The sequence below is a fragment of the Melopsittacus undulatus genome, chromosome 1 (genome assembly GCF_012275295.1).
Source record: "Melopsittacus undulatus isolate bMelUnd1 chromosome 1, bMelUnd1.mat.Z, whole genome shotgun sequence".
Taxonomy (NCBI): Eukaryota; Metazoa; Chordata; class Aves; order Psittaciformes; family Psittaculidae; genus Melopsittacus; species Melopsittacus undulatus.
Genome location: NC_047527.1, coordinates 95,693,718 through 95,714,320, shown reverse-complemented (window position 1 = coordinate 95,714,320; position 20,603 = coordinate 95,693,718). Strand labels below are relative to the sequence as shown.

At 35.9% G+C, this 20,603-nt stretch overlaps 1 protein-coding gene across 2 annotated transcripts in view; it reads right to left on the bottom strand.

The window, feature by feature from the left end:
- Nucleotides 1-4,081: 4,081 nt before the first annotated feature.
- ATP9B (ATPase phospholipid transporting 9B (putative)) overlaps nucleotides 4,082-20,603 on the bottom strand; it is a 154,645-nt gene continuing 138,123 nt past the window's right edge. Inside the window, exons 18-30 of one of the 2 annotated variants that reach the window (XM_005149860.3) lie at nucleotides 19,760-19,843; nucleotides 19,498-19,668; nucleotides 17,179-17,277; nucleotides 14,534-14,623; nucleotides 13,945-14,089; nucleotides 13,550-13,614; nucleotides 12,947-13,102; nucleotides 12,729-12,793; nucleotides 11,420-11,528; nucleotides 9,237-9,294; nucleotides 8,348-8,551; nucleotides 5,900-5,932; nucleotides 4,082-5,128 (exon numbers count right to left, since the gene is read on the bottom strand). In XM_005149860.3, coding sequence (XP_005149917.1) covers nucleotides 4,992-5,128; nucleotides 5,900-5,932; nucleotides 8,348-8,551; nucleotides 9,237-9,294; nucleotides 11,420-11,528; nucleotides 12,729-12,793; nucleotides 12,947-13,102; nucleotides 13,550-13,614; nucleotides 13,945-14,089; nucleotides 14,534-14,623; nucleotides 17,179-17,277; nucleotides 19,498-19,668; nucleotides 19,760-19,843 — 1,416 coding nt within the window. In that variant the 3' untranslated portion in view covers nucleotides 4,082-4,991. The remainder of the gene's footprint in view (nucleotides 5,129-5,899; nucleotides 5,933-8,347; nucleotides 8,552-9,236; nucleotides 9,295-11,419; nucleotides 11,529-12,728; nucleotides 12,794-12,946; nucleotides 13,103-13,549; nucleotides 13,615-13,944; nucleotides 14,090-14,533; nucleotides 14,624-17,178; nucleotides 17,278-19,497; nucleotides 19,669-19,759; nucleotides 19,844-20,603) is intronic. The other variant, XM_031049651.2, reaches the window with a different exon arrangement.

Below are 20,603 nucleotides of genomic sequence, written 5' to 3'. Positions count from 1 at the left end.
ACAATCAGGAGAAATCTTAGCTACAGTTTGGCTAAAACCTGGTCAGGAATAGGAGAATGAAGTGGAATTGTCAACTCAGCTGTGGAGCGCTCTCTCATTCTGTTCAAGGCATCCGGTTTTCACAGCTTCTGCTGTAAAACATTTTGATCAAAACTATGCTTTTGGTCGATGAAGTAGCAAATAGGTCTTGCAGTGCAATTCCCTGTTTGAGAAGGATTTTGTTGGCAATTGGCTGAGCAAATTCCCACTCACAGTAACAGCTGTGAACCCTGCTGAGGGCATCTGTTGGGTAGTTAATACTTGTTGGGAAGTAGCGCACTTTAAATGTGTTTTGTTTACAAAAGGAATTCCTACGCTTTTTAACACAGTGTTAAAGATATTGCACCTCCTGTTTATTTATATATAATGTTCGATCTGTGTTGTCTTTGTTCACTCGTACTGATTTTCCTCCCTACAGGGGGCTAACATATTGAAGGGCTTTTTTGATTGCCTTCAAGTTTCAACTGAGTTATAATAATAACAGCCTAGAAAGAGAAAGGTTATTAAATTAAGCATTATAAGAGACTGCTAGCCCAATTCCCCTCTAGCCAGGAAAAATAAGGAGAAACTCCATGGAAGCTGAAATCCAAATGGATATCAAGAGTAAGCAGGCTCCAGAAGTTTTTGCAGCAGTAGTTTTTGCAGAAGAGCCACCTCTTTTCCCGTGGCTATTGCTTTTTAAGGAGTACTGTCCATCCAGACTCCACATACTCTAGACTAAATTCCTTTGCACTGCAGGGGCTGTTGGAGCCACATGAATACCTCTGGACATGTAAAGGTATGCAAGTGTGAAACAGATGCAAGTCTTTTTCATGTTATCTTGCCGACATAAAACCCATTAATACAAAGCTCTGAAAAAGTAGGAAAAGAGGTCACTTAGAAGTATCTTTGTTAGCAGTGCATTTTAAAAACCTCTAAGGCAGTCTATACAGTAAGCCCTTCCCCACCTGAGCCTGGTTCACCATCATTCACGTGGTAAATACACAAAGGTGGATCAGGCATGAAGAGCTCCAATCTCCAGCAATGAAGAAGCTCTGCAGTGTACCATATATAAGCAAGGCAGGGGTGTGCACCATTGTAGGGAATGGAGCATGACCTCAGGAACACACTATCTAGCAGAAGACCGGGGGCCAGTTCTTCCTTGAAGTTACCTGAATGCCTTGAGATAGCAATAAGGTTGCAGAGGAGTATGGAGACTGTACTGCATAGGCCTACTCTGTAATATGCACAAATGGGCGTAAGTAAGGAAATCGTTGTCTTTTTATGTACAGAAGATGACCCTCATGACTAACAGCTGTTTAACTATGTATGTGAATATTAAATTTCTTGCTTAAATACCTGCAAAACTAATGTCCAGTCTGAAAAAGTTCCTGATGGCCCTTCCTCCAGACATGTTTTAAAAAGGAGATCAAAAAATGTTTAGGCTCACAGCCTCTTCTGGACACAGGGTAGGAGAACATTTATAATACAGGCTGGCTCAAGTGGATGCTACTCATTAATACACATTTCCTATGTATGTACAAAAGCAATGGCATGTTTTTGGACAACCACTCAGAAATTTTAGGAAGAAAACAGGAGATACCACACAGCTCAATTCTGATGGCATGTGTTAGCAAGCTCAGTTTGAACATAAAACCACTGTTGTAAACATTCACATTCATGGAAGAGTGCTACAGATTTAATGTTAAGTATGCAAGCATTTAATTCTGGCTTCCATTTGCAAACTAGTATCTTCTGTAGTAAAATGTCTTCCAGCAGTTACACGAACAAGGAAGTTTAGAGTAGCATCATAAGAAACCAATATAAGAATTGCCAGTACTACTATTCTGCAGGATCTCTCCTTTTCCTTGTGTTCTTCTATCAAACTACATAGGAAATGTAGCAGATGTTTAGTTCGTATGCTTATTAAACATGATCCAAATAGGTCAGTATTATTACGTATGTTACTTTGGTGAAGATGTATTTCCTATGCACATCTTGCTGCTCCAATTCTGAAATTAGTTTCCAAGTATGTTTTCAAGACAACATGATTACCATTTCAGAAATACATCTGCTATCTGACACAGCAGCTCACAAAAGCAAATATTTATTTAATAGCAAATACAATTAAGGTCCTTGTGGGTGGAACTTGCAGGTCCAAGGCCTAAATCTGAGTTTATGTAAGCTGATCTGGTGCTCCTGACTTACTCCTGACATACACTGATGTGAAACGACAACAGAGTTAGAAATCATAATATAATTATAATATAAAAAATAATTTATTCACCTGCATACCTGACATGTTACATTCTAATCTGTTTTAAAAGCCAGGGATTGTGATGGTACTTAGCTTACTTTGTACCATAATACAGTGAAGTTTTCTACTGAAAGATGTCATACTACAATTCTTAAATTCTGTATTGATACTGTTAGCTGTAAGCAACTGTGATATGGTAGCACTATCCTGTACAGGGCTGTGGCTGGGTGACATGAATTAACAGGAAAAGCAGACTTTCCTGGTATACACCAATTTAACAGTGACTGAACCTCAAAAGCAAGGTAAGCCACCCGAAGCAGACTTCTTCTGCTTTCAAAATAAAGTGCTAGATGAAACTAGACCTTTGCTGAATATTAAAAATATTCCAAGAAAGCAGGCACTCTAGAGAACTGCCTGCACTTTGGAAAGGCATGTATCTGTGTGTAGAATTTATACATTTGCAGTCACACTAACCTCACAGTTTTAATGATGAGGATTAATATGTGTACACTCTAAATTCTGCACATACGGGTACACTACATCTCATAGAGCTGTATTACAGTAACACGATCACTTTTATACTGCTTAATTTCTGATTTTTACTCATTTTCTACCTGACGTCAAAGATGTGATGTATAGATGACCACCTCTAAGCTTTTGCTTATCTAAAGAACCTTACGCCTATGGTTGTGAGCTCACAATGTTTAAGACAAAAAGATCTGAAGAAAACACCATCTATGTCTCAGAACAAGTGCACACTGGTGACTTTTCTTAATTGATTAAAAGTAATTACCACTTATTGTGGAGAAATAGGAAATTAAAGCAAACCAGCAACAAAAATATCACAGGATTAGCTAAACTAAAAATACAATTCAGGAGTACTGTGCCAAAACCACACGAAATGAGGAAAGGCTTCTGCTAGTATGCAGGAACAGTGACATCTTGTGGGAGTTTTGCAGAAGTGAGACTACAGAAGGACAGAGCAAACTAGTCTGCAATGTTGTGTAATTAAAGAAACACTACTTCAGTAGTTTATTTAATCCATATAGCCATTAATAATATTTGGTAGAAATTAGGCTTTATTGCTTTTATAATGAGGAATGAAAATTAAAAAAAAAAAAGGGTAGATAAATAGCTGGTAAGAAAAGCTTTCAAAACAAAAATTAATGGAGTGGGGTGGAGTCCAAATAGCTTTGAGCAGTTTCCTCTGCTCTCCCAGGAAGTAGTTATATTTATCACGTAAATATTACTCATCCAATATAATAATGGCATATGGGCAAAGTTATAGGAGACTAAACAAAGAATTAAGTTGTAAAGGCATACAGTCAAACATAAAAATGACATCCATATTAAGTGTTTTTTAAAAACACACACATAAACATTTAATCAATAAAGCATGGATAATTATGCTGTTCCTTTCCACTGATTAATAGACTATGCCAACTTCATTATATGTACTTCTTGAGAAAGCAAAGTTTTATCATGATGAAAAACTAAAATAGTATATCCTACTTTCCAGCACAGAATGCAAGATTTGGACCCTTCAGATTTTATCAGAGTATATGAGTTTCTGGAACAAATAGTAAAGTGTCATATCTCAGCCAAAATACACAACTCTGAGATTTTACAACAAGCAAGAATGTTTTGATTTTTTTTCAACAAGTCTGCACCCAAAATAAGTTATAAAAACATAACATTTACAACTTGGAAGATGATAGATTTTCCTACCATAATGTTCATGTGTTTGTCTTATTTTCTTTTACCTGAGTAACCTAAGTAAACAGATTACAACGCAATTTAAACATATTAACTAATACAAGGTTTACTGGACTTCTCATATATATAAATGTACTTTGACACTATTTGCAGTTTTACAAATACAAAATGAATAAGAATTTTAAAACATATTTACTGAGCAGCCATGTCTTTGATATCTGTACAGATCAATAGGTGCAGTGGAATTATGTACAGAATTTATAATTGAACTTTTAAACAGCTTTTGTGCAACCTGGCTGTAATGTGCATTTAAAGAGCTGCTGTCAGCATCACAGATCTGTAATTAACTGGTGCCAGAAATGCAGAACAGAATAGGACAACAGCCCCTAATATAATACTGTGCTATGCAGACATCTGTACATAATTCAAATAGTGCATATTACTCAATGTCTGATGAGGAATAATAGCTGCTAATACAGACATGGGCATTTACAGGTATTAGGTGTGTTATATTCAGTATGGACAAATGAACTTTTCCATATATAGACATTAAAGGAAACAACTTGAATTAGGTAGTTATGTAATAATTAAAGAAGGGAAGTTATGTAATAATGAAACTTTCAATTCAACTTGCAGATTAGTACAGTAGGAAAAAACCCTTTACAGTAGCAAAAAATCCTTTACAATAGCAATGAAACCATTCAGAAGCACTGTCAAATTAAAGGTAATTCAGTTTTATTTTATAATCACAGCAACAGAAAGAAAAAAAAAGGAAAGAAAATCAACATGAAGAATATTAGGTTTATCTCTGATAGTCCTGTTAGTATAGGTCTGGTTATTGCACCTGTCTGATGTTTCCACCTCTTTTTGTGCTCTATTCACTTTATCACTTAGTTTTTCAAATTTCTTTAGTCCAACAGAAACCCACAGACATAAAAGCACAGTGAATGTGCAATTTGCAGACTGGTGCAAGTGAAAAAACATAGGGATACAATTACTTTTACGAGGTAAGCTTTGAGTAACTTGGAGGAGAAAATTTGCGCTTCAAGTACTTGAGAATGTAAAGTGGAAGACAGCTTACAACAGTGATTGCTGACACTTTCCACAGGAAGGTCACAGTTGTGATAAAGGCAACATCTGCAGAAACAGAAAAGGGAAAATAAGTAATGGAAGCTGGTAACCTGGAAACTGAAACTTCCATAGTGCAAAGTCAATAAAACTCTGTTAATTGCTTGCTTATGCTATTGTTCAAGACCATGCAAAATTAAAAAAAAAAAGAAACTAACAAAACAAGAGAAAGTTAACCTCAACATTTTGTTTTTGCCAACTATTTTCTTTAGACAGGAACTTCAGAGTTCCTTTGTGGTTCTTACGCTGTATTGTACACAGAATTATGTTAGAGGAAACAATCTCAGTTTAAAAGCAAGACTTGCTCATAATAAAAACTTAAGTCAACTTATTTTTCTACTAGTACGAATGATTTTACTTACTATAATGCAAGTTCTCAAACAGAAATTCTGCTACCATTTTGGATCCTTTATTCCATTTTCAGATTGTTTTTCTCTGAATCTGTCACAACTAGACCAAATGATTCTTAAAGCCTTAGAGATTAAACCAGAGCCCAAAAGTTTAAGGGGGAAACAATGTAGTGATATTGCCAGAGGCCACACTGAAAAGCTATTTTTATTGTGACAGACAGTAGCAAGAATGGTGACACTCCTCTTTGACAGTATTTGGTCAGGTCAGGTCATGCTTCTCATAGAAAGATCTCAGAACCCACGTAACCTGAAGAATTGGTGTGGGTTTGCTTTGGTTTTTTTTTTCCTTTTTCCATTATTTACAAATGTGTAGATTCAATAATTTACTACTCTTTTTAAAGACTTAAACTTCAAGTCAAACTTCACCTACCTAAGAAAGCTCCAAAAGACACTCTGCCTATACCTGTTTCACAAAGAGGGAGAATGAAAATTAAAGGATAGATTTACAAAAGATACAAAAGTTATGTGAAGAAAAAAAACAACACACAACAAAACAACAAAACAAACAGGTTAGCTACACAAAATGGAAATTGAAAAGATGTTAGTAGCATTAAATGGAATATTACTGCGTTTCACATGACAACCAGAGCATTTTAAACAGCAATTACGCCAAACATTTTGAAAACATAGAGGTTTTAGATTTGGTCATGTTTTAAGAGTCTAAGTAGGTAAGAAGTTTTCTTGCATTTGACTTCAAGGTGTAATTTACTGTGTAAACAACTTGAGCAGAACTGGTTTAATGCAAATTAAAATTCACTTCAGAAAATGCAGTAATGTTTTACTGCTCCAACTTTACTCATTAAAAATACTTTGTATATTAGTTTCTACGTATAAACTTATTACACAGTTTTAGCCTAAGCCTGCTTAGACATACTAAAAGCCTATATAACATACTACAGAGACATGCCTAATAAAGTGATTGAGTGCAATTAACTCAGAAACCTGAAAACTGATTTACTTCCATGAGTCAGAACTGTAAAGCAGTATCAAATATCTTTGTAATTCTAATTTGAGTGCCCTGTCATGGCATCATTTCCTTGGGAGTAGATGATGCTTATAAGTAACATCACTGAAAGAAACAGTTTATATGCTGACAAAGTCAAGCATTATTGGACTGTTTTCCCTGATGAACGAAGTTGTGCTATACCTTGAACTGTAAACCATCACTTAAGTTTATACTACATCACGTGCACAAAAAACGGTTCTCTCCTCCAGCTGTAGTATGATAAGAGTAAAGCATTAACAGACTAGCTGAAATGCATTTCTTCAGATTAACTGCTGAATATCACACAGTAAAATACATCTTCGTAAAAGCCCACGAAATGGCACCCTTTTCAGTACCCTTTCTGATGAAAAATACAGAAGTCCCCAGGCTGCAAAGAAGACATACAACCATTTATATACTCAGCTGTTTGGACTTGTCCAGCAAATACATGAGGACAATAAAGCATTACCCTTTATAGAGAAGTCTGCAAGAAATAAAGTCCCTCTAGTTTTTACACATTTATGAACATCACCAAACAGTGTTTCTTGCTGAACAACACCTACAAAGGATGGAAAGTTCTGCTGCCACCAATACTAAAGACTTGTAAAGATAAAGCAGCAAGTTCTGCCTTATAAAGTTCCTGAAGTTTGGACCAAAGAGCCAGTACCTGCATCTGTTCGTGCCTGCTCCTTTCATTTGTAATCTGGCTGTGGACATTGAGGAATCAACCCAGTAATTTCTATTTAAAGAGTCTGTGCATCGGTGTCAGAGAAAAGAAAAATGTACTCTGGCAAACCTGAAATAATGCACAATACAAGTAACAAGCCCAGCAGGGTTGTTTCTTCATTAAAATTTGACTCTCGAGAAATCTGGGAAGTAACAGAACACTGGGAGAGGCAGTGAAGCATTTACTGATTAAAAATATATAAATACACTACCCCAGTGTTGAACACTTGGGACATGAGAGAATAAAAGCAGAACTATGAGGCTCCCAGAAATTACTATACAAAGTTTAATTATGCTATGAGAAGTGATAACTGAAGAAAGGTACCTCCTAAGCCATCTGCTCCTGGAAAACATAAAGAGAAGGAGCTGGATTCTTGTGAGGTATAACCAAAATCATTATAAGTATTTCTGTAAAAGTCACATTTGTAAAATCACATTGAGATAGTTATTTTTTGCTGAAGGATAATTTGATATATAAATACATGTGTATTATTTTGATGCTCAGATTCTTGACTGTTAAAGTTCTGCAGTTACAAAGTATTCTTTCATTTTGTGACCTACAAACAATCACAACCTTGAAATGCAGTAGGGAATACAGCAATTTAAAGCAAAGCCAGCTTAACATAAGCTTAATGTAATTATGAAACAATGATTCTTATATGAAGTGTCTACCCCAACAGGCTTCTGCCTCACAATTTAGCAATACTTCAGACTCTTTTAAGCTTGTGGATTAGATCTAATAAGGTCCATTTGGTCTGGCATATCAACTAATTCACCACCTGAGTGAAAGATCTTGATTTTTGAAAATAATACCCATTTCAAGATAAGATCAAGGACGGGAAAAGCATGCGTGGCTTGAGTAAGCTTTAGATAAATCATACTAACAGGAATAAAGATTATCAAACTCTAGAAGGAAAGGACAAGAGAATGTTACAACCCAACATTAAGCCTGATTTCAACTCATTCTTATTTCTTATGGAGAAATCTGTGTTTTTTTTTCACAAAGCATAACATCACGTATTTTTAATGACAAGAAAAAAAAAGAAAGAGAGGAACCACCTCCCAAAAAAAAAAATTCTTTCCTAAAATACTTTTACTATTACTCACCAAAGTATTCATTTAGAAATGCAAGAGAGGCCACATAGCAGCCAAGACTGAGAAATTCAGCCACCACCATTAACCAGTGCCATGTTCGTATGGTCAGTGCAACCATCAAGAGCTCAGTCAAGATTAGGGCAGTGAAGGAAATGGCAACGACATGTACAAATTCAGATTCAAAAAGCAGCAGGGCTCCATACATCAGAATACCACCTAGGAAAGGTACACAAAATTATCAACACACTGTGCAATGAAATTTCAGTGCACCAGTTTTTACAGCTGCACACTGAACAGTTGTTTGCTTATTATGAAAACTTGCCCAGTAATTTTTTATAAGGTAACAAGACTGATCTTTCTAAAAGAACAAAAGTGGTATTTACTGTATTTGGTGCATGTGAAACAAAACAACTCAAGTAAAGCTGTAAAGAAATTAAACTATTAAACAACTTTTAGGTGCAATATATCTGATGAACTGTTAATTAACCTCATTTTGTCAAGTGCTACAAATAAATGAGATATTGTTGAAAGTGTAATTACTTTTAACTGATCACATAATTCAGATTTCTTCAACAGTGCTTCTGTCATTCCATGAAAGAAAACTACTGTGTAAATATATGCAATGTGATAAGCACTCATTAAAATTTTTATGGATTAGCATTTAATTAAAAACGTCATTTTTTTTAGGTGATATGTATCAACAAAAATACCAGTCTGTGCTGCGTTTTGAATAGGCTTGGCACACTACAGGAATATTGATTTACAAGATAAACAGAAAGCAATATATATATAACTGCTGATCAAATGTTAAGCTTTGGGAATTCAACCTGCAGCTGAAAAAAAATATTGGCAAAAGCAGACAAAAAATTCTCAGTTCAGTAAAATTAGGACTCTCTCCTACCTTGGTAAATACTGATTAAAACCCAGATGAGGAAGGTCTTAAATGACAAAGATCTTCCCTAAAGGAAACAAGTGAGAGGCCAATTAGACACAACTTAAAAAAAATATTAATCTACTCAGTTAATGTATTTTTTAAAGTTAATCATTAGAGAGATTTTACAAGTAAAATAAGGAGTCTTTGAAGTAACACAGGCTAAAAAGCTTCTACTTGCTTTTGTGATTCTTCATTGCAGACTTGTACAGAGATCACACAAAGTCTAAATTTGGGGGTAGGACAGTTAAGACCTTAAACAGCAAAGATACTTTAGCTTGCAGTGCTCTGGCTGGTTTTCAGAGGGATAATTACAGTAAAATTAATTGTTTTTTATTTAAAACAGTTTTATGTCTGTTTTGTAAAATGTGGTCTTCAAGAAAGATAGCACTGTGTCCCTACTGACCTAAACCTCAAACAAGACTGTATTTTCTAGTCATTGTAAATGTTGAATAAACTGTCTATTTCCATTCATACATTAGTTACATGTTTAAGTTTTCAGAAAGTAACTATTTAGTACTAGTTACTTGCTGTAATAGTTACATTTTTAATCTTCTTGTGCCCCTGAATGTTATAGATTGAAACATGCATAAATCAAACAATAAATGCTGTATATGTGCATATGACTTGGAATCTGTGAGGGTGCTGAAGAAATACGTTAGAACCACAGAGCTGAAAGGATACGCATTTAAAAGGATAAAATGGCAAATGAAGCAACCATTTTGCCACAAAAGAACTGATCAGCCCTGAACACACAAGAATCAGCACTTTACAAATAAATGTGGTTCACTGCTGTAGAAAGTGATGAGTTTACTCTTTCTATTACTTCAGTTGAGGCTAAAATACATTCTTGGATAGAGAGTTCGTGGCAAGATGCTAAAGACATTTTTATAATGCTGTATATAGTCTAGAATGTTGATGGCAGACTGAACACATCTGAAAAAATTCTTGTACAAGCACGAAGAAACATTAAATTTATTTATTTTCATTTTTATTTTTTTTTCCTCCCATGAATGTCTACTCATTTTCCTTTGAGTGCTGGACACAGGTTCCACCTTCATCCGTGGCTCCCAATTACTGACATTTGTGAAATAAGTGTTTTGGTTCACCTTTATGGAACTGGAAGGGAAAATCACTCCTGAGTTTCTACAGAATGTTGCACAACAGGCTTTGAATAGTTCTCAGATGAAAGCAGGGATCCCTCTTAACCTTCAAATTTTCACCAGCTTTTCTAGCTATAGCTCTGTAGGAGCCACAGTAACAGTGAATCAGTGTGTCCTGCAGGATATTTGGCCACACCTGTCTCTCTGAACCTTGCTAATTTTCTCTTCATGCACTAGAGTGTCAATGACTTGTGCTGATGTATCTTACTCTTTTAAAGATCTGAAAGGCATTTTCATCACTAGCATACCCCAGAAAAGAAGCCAGTTCCAAGGAATACAATTATAGTCCACGTCAGCATGTGTTTGAATAACACTAGCTGAATACCATTGGTAGAGATTTGCATTTAGAGTCCATAATTTGAAAAATGATGCGCAAAAATAAGTAGGCTTCAGTGTCACGCTGACTAAGGCAGCGTGATCATAAATTGTTGTAACAATCACTCATAATAAGATTACCTTGTAATAGCGAGTCAAATACAGCACATAAATAACTTTTTATACTACTCATTCATAATCATTTAGTGATCATCATCTTCCCCAGACAATGCACTGAACTGTACTCTCCAGTTACTCCACATTCTCTCACTTTTTTTTCTTTTTTGTCAGTAGTAATTTCTAGGGGTTATGGGAAAAAATAATATATTGATTACCATTTAAAAAGGAAAAAAGGACCTGTGAAAAAGTAAGCATAAATAACTCCAGATCAGAGATCCTGCAGCCAGACTGAAAGTAACTTTTACATCAACACACCTTCATGCTTGATTCACTTCAGTCCAACCATTGGTGACTTAACAAATGTATTAATCAAACTAAATGGAACAGTTGGTACCATGGCTAATTTTCATAGTACAAAAGTCTGCGTTACATTAGTTGTGTGTCTATCTTGCATGGAGTACCTTAAGGAAATGATTGTAAGAATTCCCAGTTTTGCACAGCAGTGATTTCAGCATTTGTTTTTGCTCATAGTCTGAGCACTAAGGACATTCATACCTTTGTGAGATCCTTATAAAGTTCTGGATATAGCAATGCCATTTCTGGCTTCACATCCTGATCCAGTACTAGAGAGAAGACTGGAAACATAGTATATATGGTTGCATACCTAGGTGAAAGGAAAGAACATAAATTGACACTTCTGTATGATATGATTTTAAACTGATCTACTGAGTTCAATTATTACTGTTATGTAAGTGGAATTAGACTGGTCCTACCCAGTACTGAAGCAGCTTACTAAAACAGCTTTACACGTGCAACCTGCTCTTGTGCTGCTGAGAGCTGCCAGTTATGAGAAGTTACAGAGATTTAATACATTCAAAACTAGGAAATACATTTATTTCTTCCGTATCAAGCTTATCGTCTGCTACCACTCTCTCTGCGCACTTACTCTTTGGACAACTAGTTAAAATATCTGATGCTTAAATTAATCCACAGACAATGGCATGAAAACTGAAGAAAAAAAATCCAAGCACTCTATTCCAGACATCATGTTAAAAGTAGGTGGATGAACAACAGTCTTAACAGCTCTGTAAGTGGCTTTGGATTTTAGTATGCACATGTCAGATGTATACTTTAGTACTACTTTCCTAGAACGCATTGAAACTAATTACAAACATTTTCAAGAGGTCTGCTGCTTGCCTCTGCAAAGCCTGGTGTAATCACACCTTGATCTGATTATGATTTAAGTTACTACTGATTTAGATTATTATTGTTTACAAGCAATATAAGCAGCTCTTAGGGCAGAAGGGGCAGAGAGCAAGGACAAACATGAACATATGCATGTCCCTCAGCTGTATGACTTTGGGAACTGTATTACTAAAGCAGCTTTTATAACAAGACCAGGATGCTCCTAATTTTGCATACATTCACCTAAATGGAAATTTATGTGGCAGATTTGGGTAGTGTACTCTCAGAGAAAATTTCATAGTAGCTTCAAATCCATTTTTAACAGAAAAATCTGATTCTCACTAAGGCGTATAAGGCAATCTGCGTTAACAGCTGAAACTGGTTTGGGAGACTTCTGTTGTTTTCAGTTTGTGTGTGAGAAATGTCATATGGTACCTTCATCTATGGCTATATAGATCCCTCTCTACAGAGAACTGAGAATGAGACTTTATTCCCCCTCCCGCCATATAGGGCATATTCAACTTAGTTTGACTTTTTGTTGTAGATTCAGCTGAGGTTTGGTAGCGTACCAATGATAAATGTATGAAAAATATGGCAGACACCAACTACATGATGTTATTTAACAAGTTAGTTTGCTATATATGGTTACCAGATACCATAACTGTTGGTTTTGACTTACCCTACCATTAGGAATCCTTGGTACAAGGGAACAGATGCAAAATAGAAGACTGATGAAAATACAGCCTGCAAAAAGCAGATAATTATACATATTTAATATAATTCTACATACAAAACATTATGGTAAAGAAAAGTAATAACAGTACTGCTTGAAATTTTGTGACACTTCAAAGAGAGACATAGTGTTTTTAACTGTTCACAAAACAAAGTTTTAAATACCTGCATAGTTGAAATAATAAGGCCTCGGTGCATGACAAACTGACCAAGTGCTGCTGATCTTTTGTAACTGTTTCGACCATGTACCATCAGCAGCCTACCTATGTGTTTAAACTGTGTGATGGAAAAGTCAGCTGCTAGGGAAGCTTGTTTTCCCTCCTAGAACAAACAAAAATATTCCAAATATGAAACGCAGTGTAAAAGACGTGTTTGTGATTTCAAAATTCTAAGTGATAATTAACTTTAAAAGTTAAGTTTCCTACTGATTCAAAAATCAATTCTGCAACGAGGCACAAAGGACATTTTCTTGTGTATTCTAAGATGCAGTGGCTGTAACAAGTAAGTTTAAGCTTCTATACTGCTTCTTTCAGGTAAATGTTACATAGAAATACCTGTGGCGCTTTCTGCTTTTCTTGCTTTTTGTATTTAAGAAGATAAAGCATAGGACATATAAGCAAGGAAGATAGTAGTTTGAAGACTAAGCATTTTTATCATCTTACAGCATAGTTTAATTAGAAATTATCAGTTCACTACTATTTAATAATAAAGCTTCTAATCCTATGCTACTATGTGGCACATATTTGACAATGGAACTGTTAACATTACCTTGCCTTCAATTCCAATTCCACAGTCTGCTGCTTGGATCATGCTGACATCATTTCCTCCATCACCTGAAAAATGTCACTGCAATATTCAGCTCTTCAGAGGTTTTACTCTCCTGGCCTTACAGTATTTTAAAAACCCCTTATATACCTTTCAATTCTTACAATTAATCTATGGATTATAATTACTTTAGCAATCAAGACTTGTTCCTGAGGAATAAAGAAGACAACCATATCTTTCTTATGGAATCGCATTTTCTGCTACAGCTACATAATACCTGGCTGTTAATAAAAGAAATCTCCTTGGTTTTGTTTCGACTACTTCTCAACAGTGCCATCTACTGCTTAAATTGGTGACAGACTTTAGCTACTGCAAATGAAGATTGTGCCACCAGTTACCTATTGCACACGTGCGTTTTCCAGTGTGGTGCTGTAACAGTTTCACAATATGAGCTTTCTGCGTGGGGGAACATCGGCAGCATACTACAGCAGGACACTGACAAGCCAGCTCTACAAATTCATGCTCATAATACTTCAGACAAACCTAAATAAAAAGATACATTCACATTTACTTATGATTAAAAACACAGTATGTGATCTAACACAGAAACACAGTATAAATAATTCTTTTATGCAGTTTTGCTTGCACAACATCCATCTGTGAGACAAAAAGTCACGTTATCCTAACTATAGCTTTATTACTTTAAAGTGACATTCAACATGTTTTGGGGTTAAGAGAAGAGATAACAACATGCTGCATACAAATTCCATTCTGTTACCATACAGGAGACCAGAGAACCATTAACATTTTCCCATTTAGAACATATATCCTCCAATTACCACTCAGTGAAAAACAAAAGTATCTCTAAGGAAAACTTAAATACGGGCAAATACTGGAAAAAGGTTTAAAAGCATGAAGGCACAGATACTTTGCTTTCTGAACATAAGCATATAAATAAATGTAATTTGACAGAAACCAAGTTCTTACCTCGAGTGAGTCCCCAGATATCACCAAGGCACAGTCATGCTTCCTCCTAAAGGCATTTAGTTCTAAGTGAGCCTCTCCTCGAGTGGTAACCTTCAATAAAAAGCACTCAATTAAGAGATTTTTTTATATTCTTTCAAAAATCGTGCTTAAATAAATCAGGTTTTGAGAACTTATACCCAGAAGGCCTTGGTTCTTCAACATGTGTTTTATCCCCATGCAAACCATGGGATGTGACTACAAGCCTTGGATTTTATGGAGTAAAAAGTAGTCCTCAAACAAGGAAAGTCTATGTAGTCATCCTAACTGGTTTCTCACCAAAGTAAACAAGGGCTAAAAAATGATGCATTCATGACACTAAAATATCATACGTTCAAGCTGACCTGAGTCCTTCCATCTTGGCAGAGCTAGAAGAAAAACAGACAAAAAAAAACCCAAAAAACAAAACCAACCAATCAAACAGAAACCAAACAAACCCCAAAACATTTATTAACCAGTAAAATATGTTCTTAGAATAATGCAAAATGTTCATGTTAACAGTTCCTTAAGTTTGGTTAAGTAAGCACAAATTTCAAAAGACACTAAAAATGCTCACTGCTACTAATCCTTTTGGATCTTGCATGAGTATGCAAGCAGGATCAAGTGGCATAATACAGAAGAATTACACCATAAATTTATATTTATTTTTCGAATTTACTTAATTATTGTTTCAGAAAGTCCCAGCTGTGAAATGCAAAAATGATCAAAGATTACCAAACAGATTTTGGAACATTTTGAACTAGAACACACAGAACATGAAAGATGTAAATTATGAGCAGATTTTGAGGAGACTACAGTTTTGGTTTTCATTCCAATAAAAGATCAATGTATTTTAGAGCTATTGTGGAAGACAAAATTGCAAGCACAGTATAAAACACAAATTCTGATTACACTTCTTATTTTGGCTCTATCAGCAGTTTGATGAAATAGCTTTAAAATAGGTGAGTCTTAATTACACTGAACGTGAAGTTCTGACTGGCCTACTACTATGTAGAATCAGAGGCAGTCCAAAGACCTTTCCTCCTCCAGATGGGCTTTATTAGACATAAAATCTGAGTTACATTAAAAAGCACCTGAAAACAGAACCCCCCATACATGTGCCCTAATTCAGATTATTTTTCTCCTTTCCCACAATTAAATGTGTCAAGAGAAAGCTCTTTCCGTGCCAACTGTAAGAAACCATGGATTTCAATGAACCATTACAAATTTTTGCATTACAGAAATTAAGAGATGCCAGCACTTGGTGCACACTGAGGAGCAGTAATTGCCCTCTCTGTTCTACCTTTCACCTAACAGATGTATTTTCTTTTTAATTTGCAAATATCTCTAGAACAATGTATCAGTTAATTTCATTACAGAATTAAGAAGGTGAGACTTCTAAGGATAAAAAACGAAAAGTGTTAAAAAAATGCCCTTTGGGGGGAGGGGGAAGTCAAAACAGTGCGTAATTTTTGATTTACTAATTTATAACTAAAATAGAAGTTTTAGTGTTTGGTATTTTCTTACGTTAATCTAGTGGTTATTTCTTTGCAACAAATGCAGCCACAGGAATAATTCTGTATAAATCAATTTTCTAATTAATTTAAAACTTTCTAAGTTAACACAGTTTTATGCTGATCCCTTATTACCAGTCAAGGTAATGAAAATAAAAATCTGACTCAACTAAATAGATTTTGCTCAGGAAGACTTAATTTGTGGTGTTACAACATGGAAAGGTCAACAAAAATTGATCTGAAGTTTTATCAGAAGCATTAATAATTTAGTTGCAAACAGTAGTCTGCAGGGCCCAATTTGCCATTCTGATGCTTCAGAAGAAACTACATTTACATGTAAATTATATTCATATAATTATTTCTGTAGGTGCAAGTGGTTCATTTAGAACAAACACAGGCATATTATGTCTGATCACATGGCATCAATCAAAGTCTGGAAAATCTATTTTTGTTTGGCATCAATAAAGCTGATGCTATGCAACTACAACCAAAATGTACAGAAAAAGATATTCAGTTTATCTTCCTAACAACTGTCTTGAACAGTCTGTTAAAAATAATGCAAATATATATAATGATACCCAAAAAAACCCAACAAACCAACAATTTTTTCACACTGATTTCAACTATATCTAAAGAGAGGATGTTGGCACCCCAGTTGAATTCAGGATTAATTCTGCCTGAGTCTAAAGCGTTCTATTAATGAAAATTCTCAAACAAGCAAAAACCCCATTCACATAATCTAAACCCCCAGACAGTCTTTCCTACTGGCTCAGCACCTCACATAGACTCCCCTCTCCATCATTATGCAGAGGTACCTTACTATGTCCATTTTCTAAGTGAAGATTATAAAATGTATGATAAACCTGGGTCACTCAAACAAGGATACAAATGTTTCTGTAGCGCATCGACATATTTAGACACAAGCACTCTAGAAGGAATGCTTTGTAATCTACATCCTTAAATCAGAACCTAAGTACTACTGTCTTGACCATTATTATGACACTCAGCACAATAACCCATCAATTTTCAACAAGCAGCCAATTCCTAAACAAATAAAGCAACATTGCCATTAGCTGTCCTTTGATGAACCAAAAAAAAAGTTGGAACTATACTTACGGGTCTGAAAATGTGAATATCTTGAGTCCTAGACACTAAGTGAGAACTTTTTGCAATGCAAGTTGCTGTCTCCAGTTTATCTCCTGTTAACATCCATATCTGCAAAATAATGTTAAAGTTTACTCCACTGGATATTAATGTGTCCATTCTCCAAATCTAAATGACATCTATCTCCAACCTTTTTCTGCTACCTTTTCGGATTAGATGAATAGCAGTTTTTACTGCAGTAATGCACGTGAGGCAGTTCCAATCCCCTACCCTTCTCACAAAGACCAATGTCCTAGTTTAGACGAAGACAAAGTGAAATTGTGGGGAAACACACTGGCATAGCTAAAAAACAGGGAGAGCATAAAAGCCTTTCCCTCCCTTAGGCCCTGACACTACCTTGGTCAAAAGAGGATGTACACTGCTACAAGAGAAAGAAATTTGTCAGCAAACTGATGCAAACCAACAGCCTGTGACCCTAGTGAGGATCTATCAGAAAGCAGCAGCCAAGCAATGAGACAGTGTATCTTAGAGGAAGAGTTACATTCCCAGCGCTCGAAAGAGACCCTGCCCACTGACCATGCAAAACTGAGATGAAACCATGAAAGAATAAGGTTGAGGATCCATCACTTCTTGAAGTGAGATGGCACTCTTTCCCCTCAGCCTCTTAACACCAAGAAAGTTGAAAGACATCTGATGAAATACCATTACCCCTAGACCAAACTGAATACACCACATAGGAAAAATTACGTTACCCGCAGAAGTTTTTACTGGACAGTTACTAAGTCTACAGTCACAATTTTATTACACTGTAAGCCTCTGTCTCTCTTTTTACCCATACATCTCGGGTAAGATTTTCTTCATTAGTGTTCATGTGGGTCAATGAATGGACAAGACTCATATTTCCTCATCAGTAAACAAGTAATGTATAATTTTATGACCTAGCAACAGCTACTACCATGTTTCCAGCCTACTATAATGTTAGCTGTAACTAAAGCCAGAACAACTTTAATGCTTTGAAACCTAGAACTAATCATTAAAAATCCCAAATCAAAACAACAACATAAAAATTGTATTTTACACCTATTTTTAGCAGGATGTACTTAACAGTCAGAAGTGACCATACAGAAGAAATATCAAGAGCAATCAAGAAAATATTGTACATAAGTACATACTAAGTACTTTGCACTAGTCTCACTCTACTACAAGAAACCTGATGTAATCATAAGGCTTCAATCCATACATATATTTTTCTAATTGTTCACACCACTGCATTACAAGCTAATTCATCTGAAAGTCTTTGGGGAACAGGGATGAATTAAAAACAGAGTAACAATACAGTAGACATGGGAAGGGGCCTTTGGAGATTATCTAGTCCAACTCCCCTGCTCAAAACAGGGTTGACTACAGCAGGCTGCTCAGGACCATGTTGAATCAATTCTGAACACTTCCAAGGATGGAGACTCCACAAACTCTCTGGGAGACCTGTTCCAATGTTTGAACACAGTCACAGTAAAAAAAATGTTCATTAAGGTTTCTACCCACTGCATCTTGTGCTTTCACTGTGTATCACTGAAAACAGCCTGGCTCTGTCCTCTCTGCAGCTTCCCTTCAGGTATTTATAGACACTAATAAGATCCTCCCAAGCCTGCTGAACTTAATCCTCTTGTAACTACTGTGGGTGGCCAAGGCTGTCCCCTCAAACAACTTTTGCATCCTTGACCAATTCCTCCTTGTTTGTTAGTATGAGGACCAGCAGAGCATCTCCTTGTCAGCTCTTGTATCAGAAGATTATTGTCACGGCACAAGCAAACCAGAATTTTGGAGTGCACTATTGTTTCACTCTTCCAGCAGATACTGGGGTGGTTGAAGTTCAGTACAAGCTCTAGCATGTGCAAGTGTGAGGCTTCTTCCAGAAGGCCTCTTTTACTACTTCTTGATCAGGCTACCTGCAGCAGACATTCACCGTAATGTTGTCCATATTGGTCTGCCCACTAATTCTAACCCATAAATCCTCAACAGAGAAATTCTTTACTCTAAGGGTGGTGGGACACTGAAACAGTTTGCCAGAGAAGCTGTGGACGCCTCATCCCTGGAACTGTTCAAGGCTAGGCTGGAAAGGTCTTTGAGCAACCTGATTACTGGGAGGAGTCCCTGTCCATATCAGGGAATGGAACTAGATGAGTTTTAAGGTCACCCCTGACTCAAACCATTCTGTGATTCTATGATACTCTTTACTTTGAATGAACCTGAATATAGACAAGTATAATTCAGGTCTTGCTAAAAAAAGTTAATAAATGATGACCTGTTATGTCAGCAGTATGTGTTTAATACCTTTATTCCAGCATTTCTTAGCATCTCTAGAGTTGGTCTAACATCTGCTTGCAGCTGATCTTCTACTCCAGTGAGACACAGCAGTTCCATTTCTCGCTCCAAACTCTCTACAACAGCAGCAACCTTCAGGTTTCTATCATGTATGCTTAACTTTGCTTGGTTGTATCGACTCTGTTTGCACAAACACAAAGTCACTTAAGAGTTTGGTCTACAGGAATGCTCCCCTTAAAGTAACTAAATACGGTGAAGCAGAAGATCATACCTCAAAATCTTGATACTGTTCTTCAGTCAGTGATTTTTTGGCAACAACCAGTGTACGCAGTCCTTCTCGTGCCATATTACCACACTAAGTTGAACAAACCACAAGAACAGTTATGCAAATATTCAACCACATGTACATGCTTAATATTATATGCTAACAGGGGATAGCTGTACTGTAACTTCTTAGACTCAGATTGTTCTGGAGAAGACACAAACAGTATAAAAAGCAATTATACTTCAGGTCTCCCAGATGACTGGTAAGACAATCTAGATTTTCTCCCCTAGGTTAAAGAAACTATTCTAGGCTGAAGCTTTAAAAGAAATAAAAGCTACTTTTGAGGCATGTAATAAAGCTACATTTATATCAAGACTTTAAAAAATAATCATGGAATAGCATGTCTTAATGAAAAACAAGGCTGTCCAGGGCAAAAAACTTATTGATTTGACCTCATAAAGCTAAATAAATTAAACAAGTATTTTACAATTAATTGTGCATCATTATCGCCAAAAGTAATTTTTATGACATTTTGCTGGGTCTCAAGGGAGTTTAATTTATTCGTGTCCCTGAATTAATCAAACTGCCCTGCAGCAGCTATTGATTCATATTGCCAATACCATTATGAACATACATGGTGTAATCATTGTATTAACATATTGTCTGTATGTAGGGTCAAAATAAGATGATTGCTGGTACCTCCTAGAGCCACACAGTGAAAATTATCAATCAGCTTTGACATTCAGTCACTAGCTATTTTATGTTAAGTTTAATAAATCTGGCAAAAAACCCTATTTCAATTTGGCTGCAAACCTTACTGTACTTCATATTTCATAATCATACCTCACTG